The sequence below is a fragment of the Urtica dioica genome, chromosome 9 (genome assembly GCF_054948205.1).
Source record: "Urtica dioica subsp. dioica isolate 48M chromosome 9, U.dioica_male_clone48M_v1_H2, whole genome shotgun sequence".
In the NCBI taxonomy this organism is placed as follows: Eukaryota; Viridiplantae; Streptophyta; class Magnoliopsida; order Rosales; family Urticaceae; genus Urtica; species Urtica dioica.
In genome coordinates, this window is record NC_142764.1 from 11,967,658 (window position 1) to 11,992,648 (window position 24,991).

The following is a 24,991-nucleotide window of genomic DNA, read 5'->3' on the forward strand; positions in this document are numbered from 1 at the left end:
CGACGTGGGTTCGTGTGTTGAATGAGTTTTTAATTTTTATATATTGAGAAACGGTAACGTGAAAGACCGTCGTACCCTTTGTCTTGTTGCCCTGTTGTTCTTCCTCCTTGGGGGCTTTTTTTGTCAGGAATGTATTTGTGAAACTTTATTACTTTTATTTTATTTGATTCGTGGAAGATTGGAATAACTTGTTTGACACGTTAAGAAAATAGGTCACGCAAGAAACTTTTTAAGTCAGTGAACGAAAAATTCCAGAAGGTTCGACGTGTTAATAATAAGAGATTTGTAAGTAAGTAGGCCATTTTAAACATGTGATTTTTGATCTAGTTTATATTTGACAATTTTTAGTGATATAGCCAAATGGTTTATGTGGCAATAATTAAGGTCTGATTTGCCCTTATTTATTAACAAATTCGTCACTTTCTCTCTTTTTTTTTTTCAAATAATTTTTTTTGCATCAAAACTTCAAAAATTCGTATCTTTCTCATACGAACTCGAAATTGAGTGATTTCAGATCCTACAAATTCGTGGCGTCGAGATCTTCAAAAATAGATCCATTGTGTTTGATGAAAAATTATGTTTAATGCATCATAGTTACGTTTTCATTTATTTTTTTGATAATTTCAAAAATTTCCAATTATTTCCATATTTAAGGTAGTAACATGATTTTTCTACATCTATGGTATTAAACATGATTTTTCATCAAACACAATGGATCTATTTTTGAAGATCTCGGCGTCACGAATCCGCAGGATTTGGAATCGCTCAATTTCGAGTTCATATGAGATAGATATGGTTTTTTGAAGTTTTTATGTAAAAAAAAAGTGTAGGAAAAAAGTAGGAGAGAGAAAGTGACGAATTTGTTAATAAATAAGGGTAAATCAGACCTTAATTATTGCCACATAAGTCTGCTGGCTATTTCCCTAAAAATTGTGAAACATAGACTAAAAACAAATTTCATAGTTTCATTTTGGCTATTTCGTTATAATGCCCAATAATAAAATAATAATAATAATAATAATAATAATTTGGCTCCTTTTTTAAGTGAAACTTTGGCTCCCTTTGGCAATTTGATTTCAAACAATTCAAAACAGCCTCAAAAGTTAATAAACCCTTCACAATTCTTTTTTTATATTTCTATTTTCATTCAAAACTACAAATTTAATCAAATATTAAACTCTGTATAATGTTTACGTGTCTTTTGCTATGATAATTTTATTTTTCTAGCTCCCGGCCTCTTTTCCATTTCAAATCTTTGAAATTTCACTTTTAAATCTTATCTAATATAATTAAAAAATAAATTAAGTGAATTTACTATAAATGCTCGATTTAACTGTATATACTTTTTTTCTCATAAATATATATCTATTTAACTTTATTATAAGTGAGAATGAGTTTTCACTGTTCATAAGGCCAACTCCAATGGTACGTCAAATCACCAAATTTGGTGGGATTTGGTGCTCCAATCGCACGGTAAATGTTACGCTATATATAGCGTTATACACAGTGTCACGTCATATATAGCGTGACACTGTGTACACGTCAAATGTTTTTTTTAAGTATCTTAATTATGCATTAAACAAAAGTTTTACATGTATATACTTATATTTACCCTTATTAATATTTATATAACACCAAAACTCATAATTTGACTACCAAAACACATTAAAATAAAATTCAATAAAACTTAAAAATTTAAACGTAGGTTACAAAGTTCAAATTAAACACACAAAATAAACTAAAAACAATAGCATAATTTCAAAATATATAGTAAATACATAAAAACATAATTTAAAAGCCTAGAAAATTATTTCCGGTTCCATCCAATAAATTATAATACTGAGTAAAATCTTCATTTTGATCTCCTTGAACTTGTTCTCCATTAGCTTGATTTTTTTGAGCTTGATCTCGTTGATAATTAGATGCTCGATATTGAGATCCATAATATTCAGAACCTCCTCCTTGTTCTTCATCTTGGGTTGTCTGTATTCTTTTTTGCATAATTTTTTCTTTTTCTTTTTCAAGAAATACACGCATATTTGGATTGGATACAGTATCCAAATTCATAAATAAAATTTTATTATCTTCCTTCATTTGAGCTAGCTCAATCTTTTTCTTCCGAAATTCATTTTTTTGTCTTTGAAGCTCAATTCTATCAAAACTAGTATCTTTAATAGATCGAACAAGTTCATTTTTAATTATTTAGATGTAATATGTTTTTTATGTAATGTAATTTTTATTTTAGAATTTTATTATTTTAAATTTTTTATTTTTGTTAAATAATTTAATCACATAATTAAAAATAAAGACACTATAATTATTTATTTAAATATTTGTTAATAAAAAGGTGTATAGTTATAATATAATAATATAATAATGGTGAATAGTATTTTTAGTGTGAAATTTGGTGTTGTGGTTGGAGTTGGCCTAAGAGCTACGAATAAAAGTGTGACACGTTATATTTATGAGCTAATATTAAGGATGGTAATTTGGTTCGGACATGAAACATGAAACAGTTACGACACGATTTAAAGTGGATTTAAATATCAATAAATATATCTAACTTTACTATAAGTGAGTATGAGTTTCTACTGTTCATAAGAGCTACCAATAAAAGTCTGACATGTTATATTTATGAGCAAACATTAAGGATGGTAATTTGGTTCGGACATGAAACACGAAACAGTTACGACATGATTTAAAGTCGATTTAAATATCAATAAATGGATTGGTTCTTAATTAAGTCGAACAGGATATCACGATTAAATAATGGGTCAAAACGGCACAATTACGGTAACACGATTAACTAATGGGTCAAAACGACACAATTACGGTAACTCGATTAAAATCTTATTAATACGAATAAATGATCGACACGAAACACGATTACTGTAAAGTATAAATTTTTTAATCACTCGACTGTAAATTCAAGTTTAATAAACGAGCTTCCGTTGTTACAATTAAATTCTTGAGTGAATTATGATCTGATTAGTTTATCGAATTAATTTAAGATATTTTAAGGTAAGGAAAAATCTCGTAATAAATAAAAGATTTATCGGGTGCGTCTCGATTAATAAATTATTTTCCGAGAAAATATTCCGGAAATTAATTTAATAAATAAATTCTCAAGAACGAGAATTATTTCCGAGAAACCTTAAATATATTTAAATTAATCGAGAATGAATGAGAAAATTTTGGATTCAAATCATTTAATTATAATCCGTTCGGTTATGGTTTTAATTGAATAATAATGTGATGAAGGATTCAGTTGTAACAATTTTTCAGGACCCATTTGAAAGAAATTTTTGAAAGTGGGGTCAATTAGAGGTGGTGAGAAAAAAAAGGAACTAATGAATAAATATGAAACTTTTGTTTCATATAAAAGGAAATTATTTTTTTTTCTCTCTCTCCTCATTTTCTTCTTTGATCTTCTTCTTCTCGGTTCTTCTTCACCGTGCAACTTCCACATGCAAAACCTGAGAAACGAAGTATAAAAAAATATATCAAAGAATCACACGAGCTCACGGCCACATAATCGTAGCTCGCGAGCAAACACTAAGCCTCAGTGCTTCAGCGCGAAGCCTAAAGGAGCCGACCCACCCGTCTCTCACACGAACCGCCGCCGTAGAACGAACCCGGGCGCGAGACACTGACCCTCCGCGACGGGACAGGCCGAGTAATTATGAGGTTAGTGAGTTATTTCTCCTCCACCTCACTCTTTACTTCGCCATCATTTTTCTTTTTCTCGGGTTCTCGTCCCGGTTCGTGTACGATCTGACGTTCAATGGTGCCCACAAGAAGAGTTGTAGTCTTTACTTTTGTACATTTGATGTAATAAAGTCTCACGAAGACTCTTTCTTGTAATTGCTTATTTATTAATAAAAGTTGAAACGTTCATTCATTCTTCATTGTCTGAATCTTTATGATAAAACCTTAGTCTTTAGTCCATAAAAAAACCTAACAACAAATGAAGAGACAAATGTAGATTTGCATGAACAAACTCTTCATGGTTTGCTTAAAACAATATATTCGCAATCTAAGGATCAAAGGATTATTGATCTCAGTACGATTGTTAGGCGAATCTATGATGTCTGGTTATGAGACATTGGGAGTTGGAGACTCTATAGTTCTTCTAGGTATCTTCTGAAGGTAATGAATTGACCAGTGCACTTCTAAAGACAAGATAAGAACAAACCATTTAAACTCTTATGTCTCGAGGTCACTACGTATGAATTGCATCATGCTTACCTCAATCCTGAAATGAGACATGCCATTTCATAGCTTACGTATTCTCATTTGAGAAAGTCAGAGTTCGGACTCACTATGTGATTCTGAACAGGACCTATTGGTGAAGTACTAAGTTGTGAAGATATCATGACTAACTTTGTGAAGTTCTCATAGATATGGAATTCATGTAAAAGATTGCTGAAATGCAATGTATATCACCTCATGCTTTGTTCCTTGGAATGTGAATAAATGAACTGGCCAGTGTCCAAATTGAGTCTTGACTCTTTTTAGATGAAAGAATGTGACTTGTTAGCTTCTCGTCAATACATTGTTTCTCACTTATTAACAATCGATAAAGGAGTTGGGGAAATAATAGGTAGAAGGGTAAAATGGTAATTTGTAAATCTCAACTATCTGATGATATTCATGAAGGGTAAACATAGACAATATTCAGTGGATCCACTCATCACAATTTATTTAAATTCTTGAGTAGAAAATAAATTCATTTGAACCGAGAGTTTCTCAGTGTCAACTCTTTAGTGGAGTCAGTTGACATTAAGCTAAACTTGGAAAAAGTTTGTGAACTTTTGAGTCCAAGTATGTTAGCTCAAGCTTTGTTCATTTTGATCCATGAGGTCACTGTCACAAGTTATTTTGAGTAGGATTAGTTAAACTAGAAGCTAAGTCAAAATAAGAATAAGACAAGTTTTACGAAAATTGTCTAAATGGTAATTTTGTCCTTTTGGACATGGGATGGTATGAATGTCAATAAATAAGTTTTTTTGACATTTTCATATGATGAAAAATGAAATGCACACACGGCCAAGATTAGAGTAATTTGGCCTTGGAGATTAATTTCATTTCATGGAATTTTATTTGAAAATTCTTAATGGGTCTTTCTTTTGTTGTCATGAACAAATGAAGACAAATCTAGAAGACCCTTCTAGACGGTCTTGCACGTCCAACCCAAGGAAAGAGAATTTAATATTGTGCATTGATGTATGAAGATACTTGTCAAAAGAAAAAGAGGAAACAAATTTCCTCTAGAAGGAAAGCAAGTGGGCGGCCAACTAAGGAGAAAGCAAAAGAGGAAACAAATCCAAGGACTTGCATGGCTTAGCTTGCACGTCCAAATGGAAGAGGGAAACAAGGAATTTGCTCTTGAATATGTGATATTCAATAGAGAAGAGGAAACTACTTTTTGAATGTAATCATTCTCTTATAAACAGAGCCCTCATTCTCATTGTTTCTTATCTCAAAATTTTAGAGAATGAGAGATTCTCTCTCTAAGATTGGCCGCCCCCTTCTCTCTCTCTCTAACTCTTTTCGTTTTAGTTTTGGCACCTAGGTCCACATTTGACCTAGAGAAGAGGAAACTACCTTTTGAATGTAATCATTCTCTTATAAATAGAGCCCTCATTCTCATTGTTTCTCATCTCAAAATTTTAGAGATTGAGATATTCTCTCTCTAAGATTGGCCGCCCCTTTCTCTCTCTCTCTCTCTAACTCTTTTCATTTTAGTCTTGGCACCTAGGTCCACATTTGACCTAGCATTTTGTTTTAGCTCTTCGACTCTAAGACTTGTTCCTGAGTCGTTGTGTTTAAAAGTGTCAACACACTAAATCCTTCTTATCTCGAGTGATTTATGTGATAGAAACTTTCGTGGTTACTCGAATTTTCGAAGAACGAAGAAAGGCGAGCTACGTGGGGAGATGAGCGATTCAACCTCTCAACGACAAGTTACGTAAAGGTTAGTAAACGAGTAATTCCTATTCAATAGTTTTAATTTAAAATAACACGTGCTTGCTCTTTGTCTAGGTTAATAAAAACAATTTTTACTTGTTTCAAAAAATTTATATTCCGCAGCTTAAAGAAGCATTAAACTTTTCTTAATCCAAATTCTATTCCAACAATTACCGACCCGGAGAGTGTTAGAGCTCGAAACAGGTAAAGGAATTTATGAAAATCCCCGAAATTGAATATGAAGCTAGGGTTTGTATTGGGAATTTTGAGGTTTTTCGGTCTGAGTGATTTTGCTATGGATTTTTATTGTGTAGGCTCGAATTGTTTGGTTTTGGATGGGTAATTTGTGATGGATTTTGGATTTATGAAATTTTGTTGGCCTTATGTTTTGGAAATTGAATTTGTGAATTTCTTTTATTAGTCTTGTCTGATGATTTTGTGTACATTGTTCTTGATTATGAGTTTAGAATTGTGGTTCGTTTGAAATTCTATGATGATTCGGGTTATTTGAGATTTGTTTCTCTCGTTGTTGTTTTTGTAGAGGCTGTCTTTTTTTATTGTGTGTGAGATTTGATTTGTGAAATGTTGGATTGTTGATTATTTCTGATTTGTTTACTGAAATTTGAATTGGGGTCATTATGTTTCGGGTTGTTTTCATCCGGACTTTGAGTTGAGTCAATCGTTTGTCTGGAACAAGGTCGAAATGTGATTACGCTACTCGAATCTGAGAATGTTTACGTTTCGTGATTGTTTCGAAACTCGATCGAGTTATTTAGTGGTTAGTGAGAAGTTAAGAGTTTTCTTTGGTTATTTCAGTTTCGGGTTTGAAATTGTTGAATTGTTTGAGATTACGGTTCATTTGTTTGTTAGAGTCTCGGGAATATCTCGGGTCTCAATGAGAGTGAGAATTTGGATTTCAAGATTCGAGTCTGAGTTTGGTATTATGAGTTTACTCGATATCTATGTTTGAATTTCATAGCTTATTCACAAATAGAGTTGGGACGAGCAAGAGCCAACGTGATCGAGAATATTGAGGCCAAAAAAGAGAAAGATCATAAAAGAGTAAACGATTTGGAATTCTCGGTTTGTATAATTTCGGATTATTTATTTATTTAAGACTCGTTAAAATTAAATTGATGGAATTTTATTTCGTACTATTTCTTTAGTACGAAAGCGTACGGGTCTTAAATAAGGTTAATTATGAAAGATCGGGAAAGTAATAAATTAAATTCTCAAACCGACTCGCAACGAATCGCGACAACGAATCTAAATTTCGTTAACGTTCCCGAATCGAATAACTAAAAAAATCTCAACTTCGGATTCTAGTTCCCTCGACGCTCCAGGGCGTGCCAAGAGTCTCGAGAAGCGTGCGAAGCGAAGTGACGCATGAAGTCAACAAGTTTTACGGTGAACTATTCCGGGTAAGTGCAAAAACCTAAGTCAAGTACTTACCAAGGGAATAATTCTGTTTACGTGCATTTATGTGATAGTAAACAATATCAAGTAAAAGCCTTAAAAACGAATAATCTCAAAGATTAAGGCTTTGGCCGCTTTTCTTAAACACTTAGTTCGGGTTCGCCGATAAGTTCAAACATAGATTTGTGAAACTCAGCCTCTGCTACATGATATAATTATCCCTTAAATTTTGTGCTTAATTCATTAGAATGGGGGAGACATGAGAATAGTGATCACGTCTCGGATTCGAATCGAGGGTAGAAGTACATGGAGTCATGTCCCGAGTCTTCCACTTTAAACATCAATGAGCTTTAAAGGGAAATGATAATTCTTTTGGGGTTTATCTCGAGTCACTCTCATGTAAGTAGCATAGGTGTGTACTCTGAGTGCTGCAGAGTATCCATACCATAATGAACTGTTGTCGGTGGTACCTACAAGTCGTTGACTTGTATCGAGGACAATACCCGCCCGAATGGCACTGAGTACTCAAGCGGAGGCCCACCGAGTGCTCCATACCCCCAATGAGACTGCTTCGCGAGACGAATGCTCATTGTCGACTAGAGACCTAGACAGAGGCCCACCGAGTGTCCTGTGATGCAATGGGATTGCTTCGCAAAACGAGAGCTCATTGCCGACTGGAGACTCAAGCGGAGGCCATGGAGTACCCCGCGCTGCAATGGGACTGCAATCGTGAATCGGGAGCTCATTGCCTACTTGCCTTAGTTGACTCATTGTTTTATGACCCTCGGTAATGTAGAGAAAGGCAAGGTGACGATATGAATGAAGAAACTGAAGAAGAAGGCCGGACATGTATCTCTTGATCAATGGGCTAATGGACATGTATCTCGGATCATATAATAGTATTTTGTTGAACCCATTACGTAATCTACGCTCTCAAACTATCTCCTGTATATATACGTAAGTCAGGAGCTTATATATATATATATATATATATATATATATATATATATATATATATATATATATATATATATATAAGAGTCGTTATAAGACTCAAAGTTTGAATTGAGAAAAATGAAAAATTCCCCGGGATTTTCATATAAATACTGTGGGGTCAAAGATCAATTTTCTAAAAATAACAAAACATTTAAGTTGAGCTTTGGACCGACCAAAGCCCAACAACGGACTTAGTCCGGCTCCCAAGGATATGGCTGGACCCAGCTCGACATATGGAGCTCGGCCCAGCCCAATAAAGAGCCCGGTACATCACAGAAAGAGTCGTCCGCGTTGACTCAACACGAAGAAGTGGTCTCGGTCAGATGAAAGACTTCGCCGTGAAGATCGGATCTAGGGCAGCCTTGACTAGCGACGAGATGGAAACGAGCTGACGAACACGTGTCCGCTTCTACAGGCCAACCTCGACTATAAATAGAAGCTGATATGTCAAAATTCACACACGCGAGCCATTAATTACTTTAGATTATTCGTTACTTTATTCCTTTGAGTTCGTCCTTATCAAGTTTGACACTTCGCCTCCTTCCGGTCTGTAATTTATTCAGTTATAAATAAAAGCTTCGAGCAATTATATTTGATTTCGGTTCATTTCTTTTAAATTTCCTTTTGCTTCTTATACGATGTCTCCTGAAACCCATACTTATAATAAATCAAATATATAAACGCTATATTATAATTTGAGGTTGTTGAAATCGACATCAACACCTACTTTTGATACTTATGTATTATCGTACCTAAATTATGTTTATTTATTTATTATCTGCTTGATATTAAGTATGATTTGGTGATTATATGATATGTGATTTGACCGATGTCACGGCTCGTGGGCCAATCGGGCGCCCGTGATAATTATGACCCGCACTAATATAACCCAATTGATATGATTACGAGTAATAACACGATTACGACCTATTTAAACACGATTAATATTATACATGTAAAATTATTAATCTATAACTATAAACATAAAATTGATATTAGAAAATATGATGAAATAAAATAAGGTATATTCATATCAATATCAAATAAATGATAACAAATAGTCAATAGTATACCAATTGACTTCAAGAGAGCAATAATAATGTTAGAATTAATTGTTTTCAATTACTAATTTAAGTAGTATGTCTAGGGATGTTCTCATAATTCACAATTTACAATCACAATAACAATAGTCTCATAATAACATATCTTATTCAATTTTATAATTTGATTTCAATTTTAATTCAATTCATATCGAACAATCACAATTCACAATCACAATTACTATAGTCTCATAATAATGTATCATATTCAATTTTGTTTGGTTTCAATTTTAATTCAATTCATAATGAACAATCACAATTCAAAATCATAATTACTATAGTCTCATAATTATGTATCATATTCAATTTTATTATATTTCAATTTTAATTCAATTTATGTCGAACAATCACAAGTATCATAGTCTCGTAGTAATGTATCAAATTCAATTTTACTTGATTTCAATTATAATTCAATTCATGTCGAACAATCACAATTCACAATAACTATAGTCTCTATGTACCGTATTAAATTTTATTTGATTTCAATTCAATCAATTCATATGGAACCATCACAATTTATAATTCACAATCGCAATAACAATAGTCTCATAATATTCTATAGTATTCAATTTTATTTTTATCGCATTCAATTTTATTTGATACAATTATAGCAAAATGACTTAGTACCTCCATTTATTTTCGAATTCAATATCTACTTTTTATCCAAAATAATGACACAAATGTTAAGGTTTTCAAATTTTCTAAAAAAAATCATTAATTCACTTTTCCTTACCAATGTTATTTTTTAATGTAATTAACAAGCTATCATTATTTCATATAATTATAAAGTTCTATTATTTTTCATTTAACTATAAATTTTTAGTTTAATATTGAGATTTGATATCCTTCTAACATCCCTCCATTTTCTCCATGAAATTTTAATATAATATTTTGTTGCTTTTACCCTCCACAACTTTCCCTCCATTTCTATTTGATATTTGGCCTAATTTTTGTGTGAACACTATTTTATTTTTATTTTGTTAATACTACTTTTTTGTTTTATGACTACTATGGTTTTGATAATTTAAACGCAATTAATTGAGTCCGAATGTTTAAACACGATTAAATAAACCATGTAACATGACTATTAAATGGTTTAATTTAAACGATTATGGATCTGTAAAAAAAAATAAAAAATAAACGGTCGGATTTGGATCTAGACTTCAAACATGAATAATAAATGGTCGGACTTGGTTCTAACAATTATTTATGCAAACACGATTAACACGACACGATTACGACACGAAATTGTCATCCCTAGCAAATATCTTGTAAGACAAGTGCCTCTTTAGGTGCTTGTCTATAAGATGAGTATGTCTTTCACTTATATTTTATACATATATCTCTCAGCATGCTCGTATGCTTACCAGCAAGCAAGCAGTTGTTAACATTAATAAAAAAAACAAAATACCTTATATTAATTTTAAACCAAAAAAGGCATCCTATTTCTCTCTCTCTCTCTCTCTCTCTCTCTCTCTCTCTCTCTCTCTCTCTCTCTCTCCATCTTTTACTCACTCTTTTTCTCCACTTCCTCCATCAAGCGACGACTAGCTCCTTCGGCGACAACCACGGCAAATCTTTTTGTTTTTAATAATTTTTGTATGCCTCTCTTATTATTACTATTCGTTTGAGCTTCAGATTTAGTTTAGCTCGGTTTAAACTACAAGAATTTTCCTTGAAATGATTACAAAAGATTTATTTCCGAGGAAAAGAATATATTAATTTCATTTGCTTAGTTGCAATGGGTTCAACATATCTACTCTTTAAGCCCTCAACAAAAGAAAAGGAGGAAAAAAAATGAAAAAAGAGCAAGATTATATCAAGAAGAAGAAGTTGATTCGGTCGAGATTCTAAAAAAAATTCACCTTTTGGTTAGTTGAATAGCTTAGTGGTGTCTATTCTTTAATCCACTAAAAAAGAAAAGAAAAATGAAACAACTTGATCAAGAAGAAGAACCTAACTTGGTCAAATTAAAAAAAAATAATAATAAATATTGACTGTGTCTCAGAGGTATATGCGCTCCAAATAATAATTGGGATATATTTGGAGCAAGATGATCAAGAAGCTTATTTGGTCAACTTTCCATAAAAAAAACAATAAAATAAAAGAAAATTTGTACAAAATAGTCATTGAAACTTATTCATTAGTAAAATAGTCAAAGTTTCAATTTTTCAGAATAGTAGCCAGATTTACGTTTTGAAAAAAATTTTGATAACGAAGATTAAAAATTTTGACGGTTATTATAAGCAATTTATCACTTTCAAAAAAATTAATCTTGGGGTCAAAAGTTTTTTTAAAACCAAATTACTGCACATTTTGGATATTTCACTAAATTAAGCTATTTTACAAATTCATAACTTTAAATTGACTATTTAGGTACATCATCCTAAAATAAAACATTAATTGTGTATAATTAGAGTTATATAAGCTCCAAATAGTGATTGAGACACCTAAATTTGGAATTGGATAGTTCCCTTAAAGACGGGCTGGGCCTGTTTAGGCCCACACATATAAGAAAAGCCCATAAATTTAATGCCTACGTTTATTTACCACAACTTGTAAATGATTAAAAAAGGGACATTGACACTAATAATATCATCTCAATGTGTCTTACTAATTTTAGCCCAAAACATAAAAATTGACAAAAATAGTACTTGTGGGAGAGAAATTAATTTTTCCCCAACTACCCTAAACCCTACCATCTCCTTATTTACGTTTTTTTTTTCTTTTGAAAACCAAGTTTGGCTGATTTTTTTTTTCACTTCTTCTCCCTCATTTGGGTATGAACTGGAGAACTTTACGAAACTTGCTTGAGTTCTTCATCACTTGGGTCGCCGGAATCTTGCTCGCCGACGGTAAGTTTCCTAAAACTATTTTAAACCCATTTTGGAATAATATTAAACCCATCTTAAACCCATTTTGCAATCCAAATGATAGTTTGTTTCCTGCAAATCCAAGATTGTTCATCAAAACTTCAAGATCCAAAGTTCTTCTTCCTGCAAATCCAAGATCCAAAACTTCTTCAAACATGTTTTGGTAAGTTCGCCCTATTTTTAACATATAAGAACATGCTTTATTGTTTTGATTCATTTTGAAATAGGTTTCATTGAGTTTGAGTGTGATTAGTTTGTCAAAAATGGCGTTTTTTTGTTGATTTCCTGATTTTTCTAGGGTGTCACGAACTGGGTCCGCTTCGTGACAGATGTGTCACGAAGTGGACTTGTTTCGTCACATATTTCCCAAATTTATAAATTCCAAGAAATAATTTATCTTTTTTCGTGCAACATGTTGACGTCGCGATGTATTACATTCGGAAGAAGAAAAATGCAGGTTTGCTCTGTCACTCTTTCACCGTCATGTCCATGATCTTCTGTAATTATCTTTGAGATACTTACAGTCAGTTCAATGTTAGCCAAGACCCGAGGGTATTTTTGAAGAAGAAACTGAAAAATGTGTCATCGACCGCTTTACCGGGGAGTCTGGAGCGGAGTAACTAGTGGACCAATGGGATGGCATCGATGATATCTTCATCCATGTCATAGACAGCGGGCACTGGTATCTTCTTGTTGTTAACGTGCGTTCAAGGTGTATAACGGTATATGACTCCATTAGTTCCATTGGTAGACACCAAACGCTTGTGGACACGGAAGTCCGAAACATGGCCATCATTTTACCATTTGTTCTGCATGTCGCCGTCGTTCTACTCTCCAAAGAAAAAATATTCAAGGTCATCCACTATGATCAAATGCCACAACAAGACAATGGGTAAATATTTTAATTCTTAATTTGACATTCTTAATGACTCATTTTAATTTACGCATGTTTTTCTTTTGTTCCTTCAGAAATAATTGTGGCATGTTTTTTTATGAAGACTGTCGACTTTTTGGCGCATGACCTTCCCTTGTCTAATTTGAAACCAGAGGACATGAGCATGTACCAGCAGAAGATGACCACCGAACTATACCGACATGGATCGCTAAAACTACACACACGTGGAAATTCCAATGTCGAGGATACTTAAAATTATGTTTTGTATAAATGTATGTATGTGAGTATGATTGTATACATGTGTTTATGATTGTATGTATATGTTTATAACTGTATGTATGTGTATTTGATTGTACGTATGTGTTTAGAACTTTTTATATATGGTTAGACCTTTATGTATTGTCTTGAAATCAATTGATTTGTCACGAAGTGATCTCATTTTGTGACAGATGTGTCACAGACTGATATGACTTCGTGATACATGCGTCACAGACTGAGTTCACTTCGTGACAGATGTGTCACGGACTCAGTTCACTTCGTGACACATTTGTCACGAAGTCATCTCAGTCCGCGACATATCTGTCACGAAGTTATCTCAGTCTGTGACACGTGTGTCACATAATGAAGTGAGTCCGTGACACGTCTGTCACAAAATGAGGTGAAACATTTGTTGCTTTATAAATCATTCTTAACAATAAATCCAACATCAATAAAGTTTAAAACATTCAAAATGGAATACATACCAAAACATGAAGGATGTTCTAAACATTCAAGGATAAACAAGAAAACATAAAATAAGATACGTAGCTCTATTATGGTATACACCTCTACATCGGGAATATTTACGAAGCTGGGCATCAGATTCTCCTAGAGAAGGAATCCTTCTCTTCTTAGGTCTACTCGCTGGACGACCTAAGAAGTTAGGTGGATTTGCTTTGATCTGTTTGATTTCGTCGGGAAAGGTCCATGACGATTCACTTCTTTGAGAATGAATAACTCATGCATATGCCAATTTCCAACACTCGGTCGTGTAATACTCTCCACAATAGCTCTCAACAGGACTTGGTAAGTCCCGTTCATGTGACTCGGATATAGGACTCGGCATGTTTGGATTGATCTTGCTTCACTTGCAAGCGAATCCACTCTCGCTTGTGTTTGGTGTTGGAGTAGATCCAACCCGTGAAGAAGAGGCTCGATCTGCTTTTTTATCCTCAAATGGCTCCTGACTAATTTGAAGTACAAGATTCAACTTCGTTCGGTTCGGTTCGTTCTTCCTCAAATACAAATAACATCACAAACTTCCACTGTGGTCTATGGTTGGCGGTATGAGGCCGTTAGCTTGACGATGATTGAATGCGTTGCAGGGGTCACGTTCAACCGAGCGTACAATGTTTGCATCAAGCTTGGGTACTTCAAGTTGGTAGGAAGTAAAAGCGTAAGAGTACCACCCTCTTGATATACGCCCGATTGTACCCACTTCCCGCTATGCTTAGCATATAAACAGATTTCTGGCATCGCTATATACTTTTGGTCATATTAGATGTAAGACGGTTATTAACATTGAAATACATCCAGTCGTGACACATGTGTCACAAAAGTGAATCCAGATCGTGACAGATGTGTCAAGTGGATTCACATGTGACACGAAGTGGATCCAGTTCGTGACACATGTGGAAATGAATCCACTTCATGACACCCTGGAAAAATCGGGAAATCAACAAAAAAATGCCATTTTTGACAAACTAATCACACACAAATGCAATGGAACCTATTTCAAAATGAATCAAAACAATTAAACATGTTCTTATATATTAAAAATAGGACGAACTTACCAAAATATGTTTGAAGAAGTTTTGGATGTTGGATTTGCAGGAAGAAGAACCTTGGATCTTGAAGTTTTGATGAACAACCTTGGATTTGCAGGAAACAAACTGTCGTTTGGATTGCAAAATGGGTTTAAGATGAGTTTAGCATTATTGTAAAATGGGTTTAGAAAACTTACCATCGGCGAGCAAGATTCCAACGACCTAAGTGACGAAGAACTCAAGCAACCTTCGTGAAGTTCTCCAGTTTCAGACCCAAATGAGGGAGAAGAAGTGAAAAAAAAAAAAATCGGCCAAACTTTGTTTTCAGAAGAAAAAAAACGTAAATGAGGAGATGCTAGGGTTAAGGGTAGTTGTGGAAAAGTTCATTTCTCTCACCTACCACAAGTACTACTTTGTCAATTTTTGGGTTTTGGGCTAAATTTGACAAGTCACATTGAGATTATATTATTAGTGTCAATATCCCATTAAAAAAATTAGAAACCGAACGTACGAGTTTTTGTAAAAAGTAAATAAAATTCCCATTAATTTTTGTAAAAAGTAAGCAAAAGGCGCTTTAACTTAAACACCCTTGTGTATCAATAACACTCGTAAAAATAAATGTACACCAATTTTTTTTATATAGTAAAATATAAATAAAAGACCCATTGACTTAAACTTTCATAATGTATCATTCTCTTATAGTTATATAGACAAGTGTTCATTATATTCAAAATATTGTCGTCTAAACACCACTTGTTCCATAGAAAAGAGAGAGGGAGAGAATTTGTCAAATATATGTCCATCATAGTATTATGGATTGTTAATAATATGATAAAATATTTATATTTACTGCTTTAATTATTTTTTCAATAAAAAATGTCTTCAAAATTCCGCGTTATGCCTCCGAATATGCAGAGCCGCCCCCCCCCCCCCCCCCCCCCCCCCCCCCCCCACACACACACACACACACACACATATATATATATATATATATATATATATAACCAAGTTTGTGAACCTAGATTGTAGAGGCAAAGAATCGTACAGGGACGAGATTGGGCTCGTGTGGAGTCCGGATCAGCTCAGCTACAACAAGGAGATGATCTCCATCGAGACGAGATGCGGGCCAATAACCAGACCTTGAGGCACTTCCCGGAAGATACACAAAGGCACTGCTAAGCCCTCATGTGAAGAGCAGGACTCAGGTACCTCGTGAGAGCCACATTCATGTACTCGAAGTTCGAAGTCTCCCTCGAGCCAACACACTGATCATCCACCATTGTAATCTCAGACGCGGGCTTTGTCGAGGTTGGAGAGCTCATTTTCTTGGCCATGAGCCCAACAATGAGTGTTTGCTTCTCCAACGCCACGACCAGGTAGTCATTCATATCGATGCTTGAGCTCCGACAGTTCAACGGAGAACAGTGTGAAGCCCCGTGTAGCACGAGTTCTATTTTTGGTCTTTTAAAATACAAGATTGAATATTGATATTATCGAGAACAATTAGTTAGTGTACAATTGTACTTTATACGTTCTTTTGATAATAGAAATATTTTACTGATCTGCTTTTAATTTGTTATTGGCATTTAGAAAAGTTCAACCATAGATGCTTGCAGGAGGTCTTCAAGTTAATCTGTCACTAGATAAAATGTGTTTTCAAGATTATAATTATTTTCTTGTGCTAGATTTGGAGGGCAAGTTTGAAATTCTCGAGTTTCCCATCATGATGATCGACGTCAAAACCATGGAAATCGATATTTTCATAGGTACTTTTTCTTATCACTTTACACCGCTACTTTGAATATATTGGTTACAACTTACCATTTATAGGTTCATGTTAACAAACATATTGGATAAAAGACACATATACACCCTCTGTTTTAGTGAAATGTCGAGTTTAACCTTTAGTTTTCAAAAATGTCGAGTTTGTACCATTTGTTTAATTAAAATGGCGAACGTATACCCTAAAATAGATAACAGTGTTATGAATATTCATTTTATTGAATTTTCATTGATATAATATTTATATGTAAACTCAATTTTACCCTTATTCATACACACTCTGTATGTAATTTATTTAAAAAAAATAAAAAAAAAATAATCACTGGATCATGAAGAATAAAAATAGAGAAAAAGATAAAAATTGACAGTGTATAATCATCAAAATCATTGATTTGATCATTAAATTCAGGACTCAGAGTTGCAATTCGAACATGGAAGAAAATCATCTCTTGAAAAGTATGAGTTTTATTAGTCTATTTCGATTTAAATCTGTCATAAAAAAGTCATAGAATTTATGTTTGTGCTATGTAAGTATGATGTTATTGCAAGTATGAAGCTAAGAAGATTGGGAAAAAGAATAATGACTACATTGCCTCTTTGTTTCTTCGGCTTATTAATAAGGATCCAAATACGCCAACTTTGAGCAACACATTTCGTCTTCAACTAGCCCTTTCATCATCGATCTCCATTTGAAATGTATGGTTATGATGTTGTTTTCTTGATCAAGGGCTTATAGAAATAATTATCATTGAACTTATTTTTATTACTTGTATCTATTGACCTATATTTATCATAATAAGTCTAAAGTTGCTATCAACAAATACTTGTGTGCGTGGGAGATCACGTGCATATCGTAATGTTGTTGTTGAACTGGAAAATCTCGAATAGCTCAATATGTTTTACAATGCTTTGGTGTCGTTGCTTGATTCAAGTTGCAAAAGTTGAAAATTGTGACATTCCGGGTGTATTCTCTTAATTCTTTCTCCGTACAAAAATGGTACTATGTTTTGTGGGAGGTTATCTTTCGGTCTTTTTATGTTCCATGTTCTCATTTTTCTTTTGTAATTAGGGCTTTCGTTAATACAAAGGAATATGGTTTTAAAAAATGGTGTCGTGGGTTTTTTTTATTTTTTTTTTTTTTTTTTTTATTTTAGGAAAATTCTCAATTTGGTTTAGTTAAATTGGATACAAGATTGTAACAACTTCGCGTACTTGTCATTTTGAAATTAGTGACTTACATCATGATTCAATCACTTCATTAAACAAAATTAAATCTATGAAATATTTGGACAACCAAATACACAATCATTTCATTATTTTTGTTATAAGAAGTTTTTTTTTTCATGAAATTAATAGTTTAAAACTTATAATATTTATTTAAAGGTGTTTTAAAAAATAAATGTAGATGCTTGAATTTTTTTTATTTGGAAAAATAATATTTTTAGTTACTGTTTGTATTCATTTTTTTATTCGAAATTGACTATTTGAAGTCATCGTTTAAGAAAGTGACATCAATTATAACTTTATATTTTATGTTTGATAAAGAGTTAACGTTGTGTTGTTTTATTATAGAGTGACGTATAAAAATCTTTTTTTTTTTTTGTAAAATAAGCCAAAATCATCGGAACTCACCTAATTTCTGATGTGAAATTTGTTGTAACTAGCCAAGTTTGTCATTCTTATTGGGGGAATAGCCCAAGTTTCATTTTATTAAGCAAATAGCCCATATTTTCGGCTCAGACCATAACGCCCTTGGTAAATTCGCGAATAGGTTAATTTAATTAACCTACTGGAGTGAGTTAGGTTAATTAATTAACTTACTGGTTGAATATTAGTTTAGGTTCAGATTTTTTTGTGAGTAAAGTTAATTTACTAAATGATTGAATTCGAAATCAGGTTAATTAATTGAATGCTTTTGAATATCAATTGACTTAAGTTATGATTTTTGTAGATTTTTTGTGAATTTCAAATCATTCACGAATAAGTTTTTTAATTAACCTAACTCACTCCAGTAGGTTAATTAAATTAACCTATTCGCGAATTTACAAAGTGCCTCTCCTCAATCCCCTCTATCGCCGCCGATTCCTTTTCCCCTGCCGATTTTCGAGTCAATCTGAGTCTAAATTTACTCACAAAAAAATTCAGAACCTAATCTAATTTTTTTCAACCAATAAGTTAATTTAATTAACCTAACTCACTCCAGTAGGTTAATTCAATTAACTTATCGCGAATTTGGGGGTTCTAGGGTTCGTTCCTGGCAATTTCAACGCAGACCAAGTCAACCATGGCAAAAAAATCCCTAACGACGACGAAAAACTGAAACGGCTCAGCTCAGAAGACGTCGTCACCTCTGTCGCTGACTCCGACGTCAGCTCCGACGCCGACACAGGAGTCGAAACCGTACAGCGAAGCCATAGCAATCCTCGACTCCCCCGATCGCGGCCTCTCCGTGCGCGCGCTCCGCCGCCTGAGCGACGGCGACGCGGTGGCGGTGATCCCGAAGCAGGCATGCCTGACCGTGAAAACCAGCGGCGCAAGCGACCTCGTCTCCGCCGCGGCGCTCGACGGCTACCTCGGGCTCTCGAAGCCTCGGCAACGCAGAAGAATATGCTGAAGAGGGAGAGAGAGAGAGAGTTGTGTGAAAGGGTAATTTAGGTAGTTTAGATTAGTTGGGCTATTCCCTTGATTAAATGAAACTTTGGCTATTCTCTTAATATTAATAGGTTGATTTGGCTAGTTAGCAAAATAGCCCATTTCTGACGAGTTTCGATGAATTCAGATAAAATTTATCAGAAATTAGAGGTTAAATTGGCTACAAAGATATTTTTGTTCGAATTTGAATCAAAAGTTTAATTTTGAATATTTTAGAATTATAAGATCTAATCATAATATATTCTTAATTTTTGAAGTCAAATTTCTCTCTTTATTTTTATTTTTATGGAAGCAAAGAAGAAAAGAGAATCAGTTGGAAATCTTTCTTCCAAGCAGGTGCTTTGGGTTTCCTGGACTACGGCCCAACTGCTCGTCTGTTGTGTAGACCTGGGCTTCTATATGGGCGGAGCTGAATGGGCCTCTTCTGTACTTGTGGTCGTATCGCTACTCTTTTGGTCAAACTATTTAGGGAACTAAGTCAAACTTCATTTGTTAAATCGATGTCACAAGGAAACATTGGACGCATAAAAGAAAATTGAAGAGGGAAAAGAAAGATAAATTCGAAGAGAGAGAAAAAGAGAATAAAATATAAGCGATTACAGTGCTATATTATTCTTTTATAAAGCTATTGCATTATAATTATATCAAAATTGATTATATAGGTTTTTTTTTAAGAGTTAGTTGAAGAAAATCGATCCAATAACCTTTAATGCTGTTCAATAAATTGTTTCACGAATAAGGTAGCTTGGATCACATGCCTAACAGTAGGTTACAAAATTACGTCTTTGATAAAGCGAATTGCAAAATGTGTAGCTCTTTTTTTTTTTTTTTTTTTTTTTTTTTTTTTTTTTTAAATCGATCCAATAACCTTTAATGCTGTTCAATAAATTGTTTCACGAATAAGGTAGCTTGGATCACATGCCTAACAGTAGGTTACAAAATTACGTCTTTGATAAAGCGAATTGCAAAATGTGTAGCTCTTTTTTTTCTTTTTCTTTTTTTTTTTTTTTTTCTCAAGGCAAATGTCTCGTTGAGTTAGTTAATATGCAATAGACAGTTGCAATGTGTACTTCACTAAATTCTATTTCTAGTATCTATTTGTCCATTGTGTCCCTTTTTATTTCGGTTTAACGTGACCAGATAAGTTTCTCCATTTTTTTTAATCGATTCGGAATTTTGTATTACACTTTGATTTCTTTCCCGTTTGAATTATAAAATCTAAAAACACGTTCATGTTGTTATTTGAATAATAATAATAATTATTATTATAATAATCTAATTATATCGTGGTTCTTAGTTGTCATGACTCATGATTGTGATCGGTAGGTTAGCATTTTTTTTTTTTTCTTTTTCTTTCCGCGGGATTTCAGCGTTTTCGGTTTCTCTTTTTTCACGTTACGCTTCCCTTTGGCTTTTCTTTTCTTTTTATTTTATTTTTATTATCCTATTTATAATTTTGTTCTTTCCCTCACCGTTTAGACTTTAGAGCATTGTTTTTTTTCATTATTCCAAATTTTCAAACACATCTGGTGAAGCTCGAGTCTCAAAAAATGACTGAACATCTGTGAGGACCATTTTCTTTATTCGTGTTTGCAGTTTTTCCCCTGTTTTGGTGTTTTGCTCTCAGAAAACTTTATTGGGAATGTTTCTGGATCCTTATTTTTCAGTCTGAAAAAACTGTTTCTTTTTCAGTATTAGCTCTCATGACTATATCACGTGCGTTGCACTTCCAGGGCTTTCAAGAATCTGACGATTGATTCGAGGTAATTATGAATCTTAATCAGTATAACTTTCTTCACACCTGATTCTTAATTATCATGGTTTTTATTTTATCTTTCTTTTCGTCATGCTCTAGGCTCCTTGACTTCTCAGATCAATCGACTTTCTGGGTAAGTTTTCCTTCGAGCAATATGTATATCCTTGCATGTTCTGAAACCATTTACCAAATCTGTATTTCATGGTTTTCAGGACTTTTTTCCCCCTTCAATTTTGATACATGGAAACAATCTCGTCAAATTGTAAACCATCGAAAAGGCCGAGTTGGAATTACAATTCAATCGCGTCAAAATGCGTATTTTTGGCGGCCATGGCTCTGTTCGTCAGAACTCTGTTCCTCCCTCATCTTAAATCTGACTCTGAGCGAAACGATGTCGCTTTGGGCCACAAATTTGGAATCCGAAAGGACAAGTTTGTGGAGGTCCCACAAATCGTGTGGGGCCTCAACAACCAGAAGATCGCTTTCGCTAGGTCTTGCCTCACCGCAAGGCTGCTCAACAGGACTCTTCTCATGCCCAGCCTCAGCGCTTCTTTGTTCTACAAGGAAGTTGACTTATTAGAGCCCATTTCCTTTGACAAAGTCTTCAATTTCGAGAGATTCAACGCCATGTGTGGCGGGTTCGTACGGTTGGGAAAGTACTCGGATTCGTCAAGTGGGAACTCCAACGCCTTTGAGCTCAAGAAAGGAAGCGGCAGAAAATGGACGAAGGAGAGAGATTTCGACCAACTCGAAGAGCACAGAAACGGCCCGAATGATGATCACAAGGTGATAAGAATCGTCGGAAAAAACCCGTTTCTCTGGCACGACCATTGGGCCGTGAAGGACTACGCCAAAGTGTTGGAGTGCATGGTCTTGGTGGACGAGATTTCAGCCGAAGCCGATAGAGTCGTGTCGAAGATTAAAGAGATTGGAATCGCGCTAAACCTAGTCGACCCGAAAATGGGTAGTGTCCCGTTCGTCGCGGTTCACATGAGAGTAGAGAGAGATTGGATGATTCACTGCAAAAACATGGAGAAGAAATTGAACATAACCCAAATATGTAGCAGCAAGGAAAAGATCATGGAGAGAGTGGGAAACATCGAGGGGCTCGAAAACCCGACTTTGGTCTACTTAGCGGTCGGAGACAAGCTCCTCGAAGACGCCTCGATATTGAGCGGTTGGAAAGACGGGCTTGTCCCGTTCGAGAAGAAGAAGCTCGGCGTGTTTGAGGCTTTTCAAAAATACCCGTACTTGATCCAATCGGCTATCGACTACGAGGTGTGTCTGAGGTCCGACGTGTTCGTGGGCAATAGCTTTTCGACGTTTTCGAGCATCGTCGTTCTCGAGAGGACGCAGAAGATGCTGAGATCGGGTTTCACGGGTTCTTGTAACGGAGATGCGAAATGGCCTTCTTTTGCGTATAACGTCCCCGGGGAATCGAACGGTCCTCGAAGATGGGCAACCAAGATGACCGATCCTACCCTCAAAGCCGTCAGCTATGGCTCCAACAATATTTCGTGTTAAGTGTCCGGATTTTTCCCTTTTCTCGGATACTGCGTCAGAACAAGAAGCCTGTTTATTTTCGTGTATAGAGAGCTTTTAAACGTAGATTCATACTTAAACAGGGCATAGTTTAATCCTTTGTTCCTTTGTACACTTTCTGTTTTTTCACATAAGATTTTACACTGGTGGGGCATATTCCTCATTTTATTTATTTTACATAGCGCTCATGTTGTACAATGCCAAAACTGGAAATAGAGAAAAAGTTCAAGTAGAAATTTTAGTACCCTTTTTGCAGATTCTTTGGGGCCTATTTCTGGCTAAAACAGAGAAGTGTCCTTTCATGTCTTGGTTTAGTACAGTTTCTATTTACTTTCTGTTTGCCATAAAAAGAATTACTCTCAGCTTATTTATTCCATTCCTAGGTTACAGTATCACTAGTCTAATCGATTTGGAAACTCTTTAGAAGCTCACATACCATTTAATACTTCATAAAAAATTAGGGCTCATCCCCGACTGTGGCTAGAACTTATGTTAAGAGCATCTTTAATGGTTCGTGGCTTAATAATTGTGAGAACTTGCTAGCAATTAGCAAAAATTGTAAGCTAGTTGTTTATTATTATTTTGCATTTTACCTTTTAGCTTAACTAAGCTACTTAGCTTAGCAAATTAAATGGATCTATTTTTTATTTTTTTATTTAATAAGTGGGAATTGAATAGAAAATAAAAATAAAATATTAATTATTGACATGTGGAATAAAGTTAAGCTAGGAGAGTGATTTAGTTTATCAATAGAGAATAAATTTGCTTAAATTAGTTGTAGATTAAATTATTTATGTGACAAGTTAAGCAAATATGGTTTTTGCTTAAGATTTTCTTAGAGAATTGAAGTTTGTCGCTGTATAGTCACAATGCGCTCTTAATACAAATAAGACTTCCTAAAAATAAATCCACTCAAAAAATTATTAGATACCAATACTATCCCACCAAAAAGGGTTTTTGAGCAAAAAGAAAAAGGGAATCTATAAATTAATCTTGATGAGTCATAAAATAAAGTTTAGATAAGTTGAATCTATAATCTACATCATTTATGTATTCATCATCAGTTTGTAACGTTATTTATTTTTATTTTTATTTTTTATGTTTACATATTTACAACTCATTTACGCCATATTTACAGCCTGTTTGATTCGGTTAGATCAGTTTTAGCAAAATTGTCAGTTGTTTTAAATGTGTCTACATGTGCGGATTCAAATTTTCTTTTTCTTGTCCTAGGAAAAGTCGTTAGTTCAGCTTTGACTAGGGACACTAATTTTAAAAAAATTACATGAACTAACCAGTCTCAAATGTTGAGATTGTATATTAATCAGCGTTTAAAATTGTTTTGACATAGCGTTTCAGCCAATATTTAAGGGTAAAAAATAACCCTGCTGAGATTATTGCATTTTATTTTTAGAAATATACAAAAAGAACAAGTCAACAACCAATATTCATTTATGTTTGACTTGCTTTTACTTTGAATTCTTTATTTATCTCTATAATATCTGCTCTCTCTATATATACATACATACATATATATATATATATATATATATATATTGATTCTATTTTTACCGACTCATTCTTCTTCAGATCTCTGACCGGATGCTCTGGTGGTGGGCTTCCATTTCTCCGACGCAGATGCTTTGCTCGCAGATGTTGAAGAATACTCGGCACAACAAGAAAGATATGCTTTGTATATGGAATCAAGTTTGTTTGATTCTCTTAACTACTTGGCCGATTTTTTATTATTATTATTATTATTATTATTATTATTATTATTATTATTATTATTATTATTATTATTATTATTATTATTATTATTATTATTATTATTATTAATTTTGAAATTCATTTTAGGTGTTTAGAGTATTTTATAGTTGTGTTTGTTACTGTTTTTTTTTTTTGGTGAAATTTGTTGTAACTAGCCAAGTTTGTCATTTTTATTGGGGGAATAGTCCAAGTTTCATTTTATTAATCAAATAGCCCATATTTTCGGCTCAGACCATAACGCCCTAGGTAAATTCGCGAATAGGTTAATTTAATTAACCTACTGGAGTGAGTTAGGATAATTAATTAACTTATTGGTTGAATATTACTTTAGATTCTGATTTTTTTGTGAGTAAAGTTAATTTACTAAATGATTGAATTCGGAATTAGGTTAATTAATTGAATGCTTTGAATATCAATTGACTTAAGTTATGATT

At 33.8% G+C, this 24,991-nt stretch overlaps 1 protein-coding gene across 1 annotated transcript; it reads left to right on the forward strand.

Annotated features, from left to right (window-relative positions):
- The first annotated feature begins 20,972 nt into the window (after positions 1-20,972).
- LOC149384964 (O-fucosyltransferase family protein) lies at positions 20,973-23,044 on the forward strand. Its single transcript, XM_089627418.1, has 4 exons — positions 20,973-21,053; positions 21,182-21,252; positions 21,345-21,378; positions 21,458-23,044. Exon 4 carries the CDS (start codon positions 21,486-21,488, stop codon positions 22,767-22,769), a length of 1,284 nt encoding a protein of 427 aa, XP_089483544.1. The 5' UTR covers positions 20,973-21,053; positions 21,182-21,252; positions 21,345-21,378; positions 21,458-21,485; the 3' UTR covers positions 22,770-23,044.
- Positions 23,045-24,991: the final 1,947 nt, after the last annotated feature.